The 13,181-nt window shown below is 36.9% G+C and overlaps 1 protein-coding gene across 3 annotated transcripts; it reads left to right on the top strand.

Moving 5' to 3' along the window:
• Positions 1 to 7,593: 7,593 nt before the first annotated feature.
• Positions 7,594 to 12,758, top strand: LOC119493940 (CD209 antigen-like protein A). Of its 3 annotated transcripts, none has more exons than XM_037779464.1 (6): positions 7,594 to 7,655; positions 9,574 to 9,720; positions 9,861 to 9,937; positions 10,313 to 10,458; positions 11,181 to 11,290; positions 11,629 to 12,758. In XM_037779464.1, exons 4-6 carry the CDS (start codon positions 10,318 to 10,320, stop codon positions 11,762 to 11,764), a joined length of 387 nt encoding a protein of 128 aa, XP_037635392.1. In that variant the 5' UTR covers positions 7,594 to 7,655; positions 9,574 to 9,720; positions 9,861 to 9,937; positions 10,313 to 10,317; the 3' UTR covers positions 11,765 to 12,758. The 3 variants fall into 3 exon arrangements, with proteins under 3 accessions (XP_037635392.1, XP_037635391.1, XP_037635390.1); XM_037779463.1 differs by lacking the exon at positions 7,594 to 7,655 and adding an exon at positions 8,210 to 8,253; XM_037779462.1 differs by lacking the exon at positions 7,594 to 7,655 and having other exon boundaries at positions 8,270 to 9,720.
• The last annotated feature ends 423 nt before the right edge of the window (positions 12,759 to 13,181 follow it).

Below are 13,181 nucleotides of genomic sequence, written 5' to 3'. Positions count from 1 at the left end.
TTCATCTTCTAGGGTTTTCAGCAGTGCAGTGCAATGCATTTGAGCTTTGACATTTTTAGGTAAGTAATTTCACATTTCTGCATTTTCAGCAATGCTTTGCAATAAATTTCAGCTGCCAGCATTCCCACGCATTTTCAGCAGGAAATGCATTTTCTAGTTTAATCTAGTGTTTTGTTTTCAATCTTTGTTTTGCACCTTGGTTTGTTGTGTTTTGTTTATAGGTTATGTGTCTGTTTATCTGTTTTATCATATGTACACACTATATTGTGTTTTGCCTTTGTCTATTGTTGTTGATTATATCTCTATCTGTATCATCTCTGTCTCACCACCATGTAATGTACTGTTGTTCTTCACTTATTGAAAGAAGACAGGAAATTGTGCACAGTTATTGGTGTCTTCGCTGCGTTGCAGTGAACCAGCGGCTCAGTGTTGCTGCTGTTCACCCTCAGATGACCTCAGACTGGAGAAGAACTGCTGATGTTCACTGTGTGTTTGAACTCCTGTGCTTTCCTGTCTGCTCTCACTTCTCCCCTTCACTGATGCTTTTTTATACCACTTTCTTGTGCTATGACAGTAAAAAAAGAGAGCAATTTGATGTCAAGATGACAAGGAGTGACAATATAATATAGACTCAATATTGACTTATATATTATAAATTATTTTAATATGTAAATGTTGAATGTTGCTTGCTGATATGTGAACTTTCTAGGCAGTAACTGTGTTCTTTTTGTATAATCCTGTCTGTGGAACATTAGTATACAATTGTACCTGCAGGTATGATTATATAAACTGGGAAAAAAAAGTTTGGAAACTTGTGTTTGGTCGATTATTTCTCTGTTATTACAATGCTAATTGGCATTGTATTTTACATCGTTGGAAAGCCTGTTTATTTACCTTCACAATGATGTCCAACTTGTAAGGATCATGCATTTGTGGGATGAGCAGCACAGCTGATTATGTGGGTAGCGCCCAAGAAAAATTTGCCAAAATGCTCTGCCAATGGTAAACAGTATATTCTCCTGTTAGTATTGACTCTTGTTTTGAGTTGTTTGGTGGATTGGAGGATTGAACTCTCTATCAGTAACAAGGAACAAACAAGACATATTGGCTATTTTACACTTTATTCATTTAATACACCGTCAGGAGCCTCAGTAGCGGTGGAAGATCCATACGCAGCCACAACAGCCTGGCACCTCCTCCTCATGCTGGTCACCAACCTGGTCACACGTTGCTGTGGGATGGCGTTCCATTCCTCAACCAGGATTCGTTGCAGGTCAGCCAACGTGGTTGTGTTGGTCACTCTAACACGTACAGCACGCCCAAGCTGATCCCACAAGTGTTGAATTGGGTTGAGGTGTGGACTCTTGGCAGGCCGTTCCATTCTCTCTACTCCCACATTGTGGAGGTAGTCTGTGATAACCCTGGCTCTGTGGGGGCGAGCGTTGTCATCTTGGAGGATGAAGTTAGGTGCCAGATTGTGGAGATATGGGATCGCCACTGGCTGCAGAATCTCATCTTGATATCTCACTGCATTGAGATGGCCTTCAATGATGACAAGCTTTGTTTTGCCAGTGAGGGAGATGCCCCCCAAATGATGCATTTAAAGCAGCACTACATGACTGACTACACAGTTTCTTTTTTTTTTTTCTAATTCATAATGTTTTAAAAATAAGTTTTACAATACCATTTTCATATACGTAGCTAAGATTAAATATTTGCAATTAATGACAAAGTAATCCAAAAAAACAAACAAAATAATAATAATAATAATAATGTTGTTGGATACAAAATTGTAAAAATAATAAACAATCACTAAATAATATTACAAAGTTCCTATAGTTGCTTATTATTTGTATTATTAGTTGTGTTTAATTCAATTTGTTTCCATTTATTTGGCATTTATTGAAGGTTGTTCACTGTGATAAATTTGGTTGAGTTAATCTATAAATGTTTTATTATTGTCTGACATACTATAAGTAATTTAAGAGGAATATGCAAAAACTAAATAATTTTAACTGCAATTTAGCACAGGCAGAGTTAATCACTAAACATCTCTTTGCAAAATGTAACTTTATTAAAATAGAAAATGATCCTACTTGTGGTTTAAAGAAAGGGAAGTAAAAAAAAAATGTTATACTAAATTCTCTTTTTGCTGGAAGATTAAGAAATTCAGTTGTCTAACTAAAATAGCTCACATCCCTTTTCTAGTTTTCTATTTAGTTTCCCATCAAGCAAAAAGCATTTGATGGATCCAGCTTTTAAAATGTGACATTGTCTACTTTTCTGTGTGTAATATATGATAATAAACAGAATTTCTTTGGATTTTGGACTGTTGGTCGTACAAAACAAATTTGAAAATGCCACTTTGGACTGAAACTATAATTGGCAGATTATATTACTACTACTATTATCGTGTGTAAATAGCCAAATATCTGCCGTGTGACTCACCCAGGTGCAAATAGACGCTCTTAAAGAGCGACAAAGTACATGTAAGGAGTAGATTGTGCTGGATGAATGGGTCAAACTCTAGACTTACATCCTTCACTGGGATTTGAGTCCTGTGAGAAGTTATTGTTTTCTGTTTTTTAAATTATTATTTTCAGTTTTCAGTCGCAGTTTGGTTAGGTTTAGGAAACATATACATACAGTACATACACACATACAGTATCTAATATATCTGAAGCAAATAGCATAGTTGGCTACTGACACCTGGGTGCTAATATCATCTGCCAAAAAAACCCCAAAAATTATGACTTGATACAGTAATCAGCCGATTAATCAGTACTGAAAAGAATCATTAGATGCAGCTCTAAACTATTGCATCAAGATAACATGTGTCCAAAGTGGTGAGAAATATTATGCAGCAAGTTGCAAATGTAACATTTAAAAACTTTACATAGGAATGACTTCTGGCTTTTCAAGTGAACAGTCAGCCAAGTGTAGCTCGGAGATATCCCTCTCTCAGTCTGGCAGTGACCTTAATATTACCACAGAAAAAGTGTGTGTGTGTGTGTGTGTGTGTGTGTGTTTGTCATTTGTATGCTCTCTGATTCGTGCCTGATAAAAGCAGACACATCAGCTTGTGTGAAATTCAGGTAAAGGTTTTTTTAAAGATTTTCAGAGCATGAAGGATGATTGGCACCTGCAGATTTCCTGCATGCATGGCAGCGTTTCGGCGCTCATGTATAACTACGACGTGTCTGTGTTTGCTGTTAAACTCCTCTGTTCCCTGTCAGTGCACATGTGTCTTAATGTGTCTGTATATGAAAACATCCACAGTTGATTTATTCTGTAATGCCCATCTGAAGTGAGCTTGTATTTCATTCAAATATTTCACTTCCTACAGTGTGATGTATGATTATGAATTGTGATTATGAAGGATTTTAAGGCACACTCAATAAGGAGCCATTTATTTGTCATTTTGCCAAGATATATAGTCTTGGCCGCTGATTCTCTCAGTCTGCAGTCCGCTCTCAGCTTTTATGTGATTTTTATTTTATGGGTGCTTTTGCACATGGTGCTGTTTTATTTGCTTGCAACCTTTATATACGTCAAGGATTCTGCTGTCTTGGCCTAAACTCTTTAAAAGGAGTTTAAATATCAAGTTAGATTAAAAAAAACTAAACTACAGCAGTATATCATTTTTTTTTCTTTCTCACTACTCTTGGACTAGGTTTATAGTATGGTACATGCACAGCCAGCCCAGTTGCACAGCAATTTGAGAAATAGTCACAAAATTGAATGTATTTATTTGTGTACATAGACACAAATGTAAAAATTTTTTCGTGATGGTCAGCACAAAAAAACGAGAAGTAAACTGGGTAGTATAAAGAGGAATAAAAAAACAGACTGCTGTTCATGTCCCATGTCATGTAACTTCTATACTTCAGTTACGGCACTTCCCTACTTATTTTAACCCAAACCATTATCTTTTCTTTAACCTTACTGATTAGTTTGTTGCCTAAACCTAACTAAGTAGATCTTTTCCTTTAACCTAACTAAGTAGTTTTATTTTGAAAAGACTGGAGCGGAAATGACACATGAGTCACATGTTGCTGGACATTTGTTCGGAAAACGCATGAAAAATAAGTTGTTGAAAGTCGTGCTGAAAAAAAAGGGGATTCATGTCTACGTACTCAAATCAAATAGATTAAATTTCATAACTATTTCACGAACTGCTGTGAGAGTGTGTCGGTACATCAGGTTTATGTACATGTGTTTTGGGTGAGGAATGACGATGTCTTTCCGTCGGTCAATCTACTGCATTGATCCAGACTGACATATTTCACCAACTAATGGATAGATCACCATGAAGATGTATTCTGATAACTTTGGTGATCCTCTGACTTTTCCTCTAGCACCACAAGCACGTTAACTTTTTTGGCTTTTAGTGAAATACTGTATCTCAACAACTATTGGATGCACTGCAATGAAATTTGACACAGACATTCATGTCCCTCAGGATGTATTATAACAACTTTGATGATCCCTTAACATTTAAACTAGTGCCATCATCAGGTCCAAATTTGAATGTGTCCAATACTTTGGTTTATGACCAATGACCTGCTAAACTAATATTCCCGTCATCGTGTACTTTGTTTTATGACAATACATTCTTACTCTCAACTTGTCAAATACCGCAGCTTGGTCAGTGGCCCTATACGCTTCAAACTATGACACTCTAGGTACCCCTCTAAGCGTCAGTTTTGGACGTGTCAGGGAAATGTAAACTTTCATGTTCACAGGAAGCGTAGTTTCCATTTGGTACATGCATACAGTCCCTTTCCAAAATAAATGTATATTTTCTTAGTTTTTAACAACAACACAGGGCTTTCATCCAGGACACCGCTGTTTGTGTCCCGTACATTACGTTTCTCTTTCACATCACAATCAGCTGTTCGTTCATGTCCCGTGTTCACAACATTCAATGTCATTTTCACTGTACAAACGTAGTAATATTTATGTCCAACCATGTTGTTTCTTTCCTAAACCTAACTAAGTGGTTTTGTTGCCTAAACCTAAGCAAGTGTTTTTGTTTAATTCACAACATTAAGCACGGGTTTACTGCGACCGAAAAGTGACGCAGATTGGTCTGACAAAGCGTCAGTATGTGAGAGTTGGGATGAAAACCTGTTATTATACTACGTCAGTTGCCCTGACTGTCTAATAATGACGTGGATGGGTTTACATTGGAGTTAGTTGAAAGCCCGGTGCGTTTCAAACAAATGCTAAAGGGTGCCTCACTTGGTCTAAGTGTGGACATGAGTTGTGAGCAGTTATAACAAGATTGTTTCATTTGAAGGATTTTTAAAAGCCTGAAGAGATAAAGCTCATTGGTATTTCACAAACAAAGCAACAGTGTTAGAAAGTCGGAAACACATGATCATTTTGTATAACTTCTCAGATTTATCTTTGGGACACCCTTGGGGAGTGCAGGTTGGGAACCACTAACATTTAGCACATTGAGATAGAACACCAAAGAAAAAAGACCCTTCCCTACAATGAACATGGACCATTTCTTTAGTGCAATGTTTGAATAACTGATATGAAGATGTGTCATTGCAAATTGTTCTAAATGTAGGTGCCTAATATCAAAATGCCCTTTTCAGTACAGTGTGCTCTGGAGACACAAAATGATTTATCTTGACAATATGATAGCTGGAAAGACGCTTATGAAGACAAGTGACATTTATATGAACCCTCCTCCAACAACCACCGCTCAAAATAAAATGTCAAAATATTCTAAAACAGATAAAAACATGAACAGAGCATGATTAAAATGAAAAAGAAAAAAATCTAAGCTTGGTTTACGTTTTATCTATAGCGGTGTGTTATGAACATCTTGATCTTTTCTTTCCTCTGTTATCTCTTATTCACTGTTTCAAGTCTTTCAACATACAAAACAGAAAACCTGTGTGAACCTCGTTTTTTTCTGCTTATCTCTGTGGTTCTATTATTCTTCCAGCTTGCAACAATACCGAGAGTTAATCCTCCTGATAAGGCAGCGAGATACTTTCATGGTATATGTAGCAACAGACCTGAAATCAAGCACAACAAAGCTTTAATTCAGGGCTCAGCGCTATCTAATCTCTGAGAAGCAGAGCCGGAGAAACACTCAGCACTCTCAGTGTTTCCTACAACAGTTAGGAGACGGCACTAAGTGCTCCACGCGGAGGGAGGGATCAATATTTAAGAACAGCACAGCAGCTGCCCTGACAGCTTGTCTTCTCCATCCGATGAGGAAAATCAAAACATCAACTGTTGGGATGTCTGGCACATGTCAACTTGACAACCGTTTCTGTTTCATTTTGAACATTTTGACAAATGACACCCTTTTTTTGCGGTCACGTATTTCCCAGTATTTTGTTACAGCTGAGGCTGATGTCTGCGCTACAGCTGTATCTAAGAAGTTCCTCATGCTGGGGAGGAACGGATTGCTCTCAAATGGCTTGTTTTCATAAAGTGTGTGTCCTCAGAAGTGTAGATCATCAGATAAGAAATAAAAAAGAAATGTTGGTTACATGTTTCAAAGAGAGATGTGTTTTTATGATGGAACGGAAATGAGCAATAAAATATATTTTTTATATAAAGATGTTATCCACCCATTTAAGAACAAGACTGAATGTATAATGCGTGATTTATTAGTTTGATAGTGATGATTGATGTCTACTGTCTCTTTGTGCCTTAAAATATAAAGTTTGTTCTGATGAAGATGATGTAGAAAGGCTGCTGGATAATAAAAGTGTTTTATGTCCTTTGAAAGTTGAACATGTTAAACAAAGTTTGTGGTAATCTGTGGTAATGGTAATCTGCCCATTAGATAATGATATTTAGTCATATAAAATGTTCTGTTCTGATTGTAAAGGAAAGGTCAGAGGTCACAAAAACATTCTGCATGTCATTTAACACCATGTCGTTCCTGTGAAACGACCATGGTGAGGTTCAGAAAACAAAACCACTAAAGTTATGTTTAGGAAAGAACTACATGGTTGGGCTTAAAACTACGACGTTTGTACAGTGAAAATGACACTGAACGTTGTGAACACGGGACACGAACAAACAGCTGATTGTAACGTGAAAGTGAAACTTAACACACGAGACACGAACAGCGGCCTCCTGGATGAAAACCTTGTGATTGTTGCTGATTTGACTTGAGCTCAAAACACCGCTGTACAGCCTCATGGAAGATGAGTATTTGTACCAAAAGGCAATTTGGACAGTAGATATTAACATATGTGGCTCTGGACCAAAATACTGGGAGGAAAGACGGACCTCGATGGGAAGTTAATCTGTGAGAAAAGGGAAGAGAAACTAGAGATGAAGTCTGGAGCCTGAGAGGAAGAGAAAAACTCTTCTCTGTGATAACCAACCTTGTCTGGTGAATAATTCAACTTCCTTAAATCATTTAGGTTGAAACTTACTAGGAATCTTAACTGAAAACGTGGACATGAGGTTTATTTGTATAGAATTTTTTTTCAAACCAGTCAGAGTCAACTTTAAGTGAAACATTTTGATGACATAGGCAAAAACCACATCCTGTTATCTGCACAATAAAAAACCCTGCTGCATTAACATTCATTTTTGCTGTGTTTGTTGTAAATCAGCAGCAGCATCTCATACTGATACTGACTTCTTTTGACTTTCTCAGATCCGAGGTAAGTTGATATAACTCTAGTTCATTTTCACTTCAGTTTTATTTAAAGTGTTTATGCAAATTATTATTCCCGTAAATTAAATGATCTCATTCAAATTTAAATACTTGGATTATCTCAAGCAGGCTTAATTTTGTGCACGCTCCAAAGAGAAACCACAAATGAGATTATAGATTTTGGCTTGATCCTTGCAAATAATTTAAAGGCTTCTTCATGTTACCAGCAATGTTTGTACTAATTAAGCACGAGTTTAATATAAATGCCATATTTTACTACAATCGTAAATATAATACTTAGTCAAGCACAAGTAAGCACAAATAATTGATCAGAGCATACTTATAAATACTGATTTAAAAAGAGTGTAATAAAGTCTTAAAGATTAACTTTTTTTTATGTCTATATGATTGATGAGTGCATTTGTGGCTTTACAAACATCTTTAAATGTCTCCTCCTCAACAGGGAAAACAAACCTTTATCAGAATGGATTTAACTGGAATGAATGACGACACATTTATAGATAAGAACCTCAGAATGGAAAGCCTCATTAGCCAAGGTACAGTATCAACCTGAAAACATACAGACAGCCAGAATATAATATGAGGTACAACCAATAAAAAGTGTAAATCATGTGTTTTTGGAAAATAAGCTATTGATCAATTTAAACATTAAAGAAATACTCTGTAACTAATTGCAAGGTTTGTTTTTATAGTGAATGCAGCGTGCATATTTTTATCTGCGGAGTCAAAGGGAGCTCGTTGGGGTGGATGGTGGGCGTACAAAGTGACGGACTATGACTCCAGAGACCTTTGCTTTTGCAAAATTGTTGATTAGAATTATGATTATTATGTCATCATCGAATGGACCAATTGTCCAACATTTGATTTTAATGTTTTAATGTGGTAAAAAGCTATTAATACATAAAATAATCACACCAAGACCAGCCTAAACATTTTTTTTCTCTGCTACAGCATATCTGCTGTAAATGTTTTCCTTTGAGAAAAAAAAAAAAAAAAAAATAAGGGGGAAATTTAAATAACAAATTGTTTGGTTTCATGATGGCACCACCTAGTTTGCCACTGTTAGTGTCCCCAAGAGGTTAGAAGGGATGTATACGTAATACGAAACGTAGACGTAATGGTAATGTAAAAACATGTGTAGCTAACATTAGCAGAGTACGTTAGCACAATATTAACGAGTGCTAGCACTTCTATGCTACGCTAGCTACTGAAGGTATACTAAATGTATAAACGTGCTGCTTTTGCTTTTTAATGATTGTAAGAGTGAATAAATGCAGCTTGTTCTCATTCCCAGGGCATTAAATACCAATGCAACACCAATGCAATACCGCTGCAATGTTTGATACCGCTGCGCAAGGCACCCTTTAGCGCCGGTAGGCTTTCATTAACTACAACGGAAAGTGTGCTTGGAGTGTGGTGACGTATAATTTAAAGAGCGAAAGACGCACTAAGGGCGGGCAGGAGGGGAGGTGGATGAGTCCAACAAACACAAGGCTGTCATCAAGGAGACCGCGGCTGTTCGGGTCCCATTTCACTTTCACGTTACGATCTGCCGTTTGTTCATGCCACGTGTTCACAACGTCAGGTTTCCTTTTCACTTTACCAAAGTAGTAGTTTTAAGACCAATCATGTAGTTCTTTCCTGAACCTTACTAAGTGGTTTTGTTGTCTAAACTTAAAGTGACGCCAAGGGGGCGTGGGGTGAGAATGTGTCGGCCAATCAAATCTTTCATAAAGCAGTAATGTTAGTGTTCTATTACAGCACAATAAACGGTATATAAAAGTCCAGTTCGATGCTTTTGAGGTCCTTACTCTTCAATACCAACTAACTAATGACACGCTGTCTGCACATGGAATGTAGGTTATAGCACGTTTGTTTACTTTGTCTCTCGTTGGCATTCACAGACACTGACACACCCTTCCGGAAAAGGACTTTGCCTTTTGATTTAGAGGGTTTTCGGAGAATAAAGCAGCCCTCTAGATGTGTGATCGTGTGTCTTGGATTACTGTGTGCTGTCCTACTGGTTGCTAACATAGGACAACTTATCTACCGTAAGTAATCTGTTTGTTTGTTGTCACTAAAAATATGAATAACATATTTGTTTGAGAAACCAGGTGATTATGTAGATACAAAATACAAGGGCAAAAATCCAAATCCAAGCCGATACTTTAAATTTCTTTCCATTTCACAGATGCCAGCCATCCAGCAGACAACACTGAACAAGATCGGCTGCAGAGAAGTCACGATGCTTTAACTACAGAGAGAAACCAGCTAAAGGCCAGACTGACTAACCTGACAGAAGAAAAAAACCAGTTGCAGCAAAGTTACAATACACAGACTACTAGTAAAAATGACCTTCAGACCAGCTACAATTCATGTCACAATGACAAAGAACAACTGCAAATCAGTCATGATACAATAGAGAAGGAACAAGTGGCGTTACACCTCCATTACATTAATTTGAGAACAGATTACATTGAGATAACCAAACAGTTCACGAACAAGATGTTGAGGTCGGCGGTTCAAGTAAGAAGTAAGATGTTACTCATAAAAGTTGAATTAATTTAGTATACAGTTCTAATCAGTGTTGTGCTATTCTTCACCTTTTTGTGATATTTTGTTTCTCTCCACTTTTTCCATTCGCAGGCATGCCCTGTCAGACGGGCTGGAGGAAGTTCGGTGACAGCTGTTATATTGTTTCAGCTCTGAAGAAAAACTGGACGTTAAGCAGAGAGGCCTGCCATGCCGTGGGAGCAGATCTGGTCGTCATAAACAGCAGGGATAAACAGGTGAAAAAGAAAGAATAAACTGAGATCAAAAACACACGACGGCGTATTAGGGCCATTGTAGGTTACAAATATACATTACAGCGCAGGTGGAGGGTTGGTAAGATTCTGAGAAAAAACTCTTTCTGAGATTAAAGTCATAATTGTACGAGAAAAAAGAAACGTGGATATTCTCTGAGATTAAAGTGGCAAATTTACGAAACTAACTCACAAATTTACGAGAAAAAAACTTGAATATTCTCTGAGATTATAAAATCATAAATTTACTAGAAAAAAATTAAGAAATTCTTTGAGATTAAACTGAAATTTACAAGAAAAAACTTGGATTTCTTTTTTTTGTTTTGGTCAAGGGACCACATTGCTTCACTTTGCAAGGTTGCATCCATCTCCTCACACCGCAGATGACACCGTTAAACACTGTGTGCAAAATATATTATATTGTAGGGAGTTGTAAGGAGTTGTAAGGAAGTTGTTTCCTGTAAAGAGAGAAGTTTATTTTAAAAAGACTGTATGCACGTAACAAGCGGAAATGGACACGTGTTGCTGGACATTTGTAGGAAAACGAACGAAAAAAGGAGGAATAACTTTTTCGTAAGATGTCATACGAACCGTCATATGAGAATACATTGGTTGTCTTGGAGAATTAATTAAAATTAAACAGTTTGACTGAAATAATTTAGCATATTTATGTTTTAATCATTCCTGTCTTCTCTCTGTGCTAACAGGCATTTGTCAACGGGTTACTGGATAAAGGCCAAAATGCCTGGATAGGCTTCACTGACAGTATTAAAGAGGGAACTTGGATGTGGGTGGATGGGACTCCAGTCACCACTACGTAAGTTTGAACTCCCACATTGTATGGATTTAGACAACACAACAATGGGACATGTTCCTTAATTAATCTTTTACTTTACTGTATAATGGAGTTCTTTAATAATCAATTTCTTTCACTGTTCATATCATTTTAATGTAGTTTTGAAGACATGTCAATAACTTGTAAAACAGCAAATGAAACTGAAGCACAACTTCTGGTAATACAACTGATTGGGTCAAAATCTTGGGTAACAATCCCTTTAGTCCCAGTTTGGGTCAGAAACAAAAGGTGAGAGCATTGGAGAATCAAAAACTGGGTGATGCAAAAAGCATTTATATCTCTGTTATCTTGTTCATCAGGTACTGGGGGGTGGACCAGCCCAACAGCTACGATGGGAACCAGGACTGCGGCGAAACTGTGCAAAAGGAATTGGGAGTTGGAGAATGGAACGACGACGGCTGTTCTGCTGATCAGAACTTTATCTGTGAGCAATAAGCTCACAGTGATTTACACAGTTAATGATGGTGTGTGGATTTTGACTGCGGTTCTAATAATGTTTAAGTCTGGTGATATATTATTTTAGTATCAACAAACCCCATGAAAAGACCAAAACCAACAATGAATCGTCTTCCTTCATTATCATGAGCACAGACACTGTCTTTTATTTTGTTTTCAATGTCACATACACATCTGTCTGCTGGAAATACTTACGAGAGCACCAATTGTGTATTAATCCGCGGCTGAAAATAGTCCCCAACACTATTTACTCCAGTTTGAGAAACGTTGGCTTAAAACTACAATGCCCCACTGTTTTAGGAAATTAATGATCATTTTTTGAAAATAATAAGTATTTGCGGCCCATTTTTAAAGATTTTCGTCTTCATTGGGAACCATGGACTTGAAACTGATTGCCACAAAATAAATCAGAAGGTGTTGAGAGGCGGATTAACACATTGTTGAGTTTGGTTTTTTCATAACAAAAATATAGTATCCTTTGATACTGTTACTCACTTAAGACACACCCTACTCTGCCTATTGGTACGCTACTCTTTGACGCAATTAATTAATGTCACATCTATTGTGATTGAGCCAGCAAAAATCCGAGAGCTGATGATTAGTGTTTGATAAAATAGAATATTAATTTCTTGGTTGTACAAAAACAGATTTTACTATCAATGTCTAAAAATTATAGTTTCCTGTGGCCTTTGGCATAGCTTTAGATATGTTTGCAAATAGCCATCTGTGTGATTAATGAATATGCATGAAAATGAACGTGTGATACAAATAATGTATGTTACAAAGCATATACATACTGTACATATACACACATACAACATTTGCATATGGTATTAATCATTTACGGTATCACTCTGTGATGATTACATCATAGTGGTGAAATGCACTCGCTGGCTCAAATGATTCAAATATGTAAATTCAATCACAAGTACTGAAGATTTCTTATAATATCAGAATAAAAACATTGTGAAGATGTCTTTTTCTGTTTAGGATAAAACAGAATATGCACTTCTACTCATTTTCACCAAATAAGCTGCAGGCTGAGGTGTACATGGGTTACAGATTGAAGATCTAAAAAACGCAGATTGATTACAGTAATGAGCAGATTTGGTGTTTTGCATTATGAATATCTGGTTCATATTTTTACCTGGTTACTCAGGTAACCATTTTTTGGGGGTCAACACAGATGTCATAAACAAGTAAAATAATCTAGTTTAGACTCACACTCTGACAAATCTGTCAACACCTCCTGGCCTACTCGCCATTATAAAATGGGCTTCTGTTGCCTAGAAACATTCCCTTCTTCTATATGTGCAGACTCACACAGCAATCTGATACCTGCACACTGGAGGAAGGCTTTAGATGAAATCTTTATACTTCTCACTCTTCTGCACTG

Source organism: Sebastes umbrosus, chromosome 9, assembly GCF_015220745.1.
Source record: "Sebastes umbrosus isolate fSebUmb1 chromosome 9, fSebUmb1.pri, whole genome shotgun sequence".
Lineage (NCBI taxonomy): Eukaryota > Metazoa > Chordata > Actinopteri > Perciformes > Sebastidae > Sebastes > Sebastes umbrosus.
Note: the sequence above shows the minus strand (reverse complement) of the source record. Positions and strands in the feature narration are given on the sequence as shown.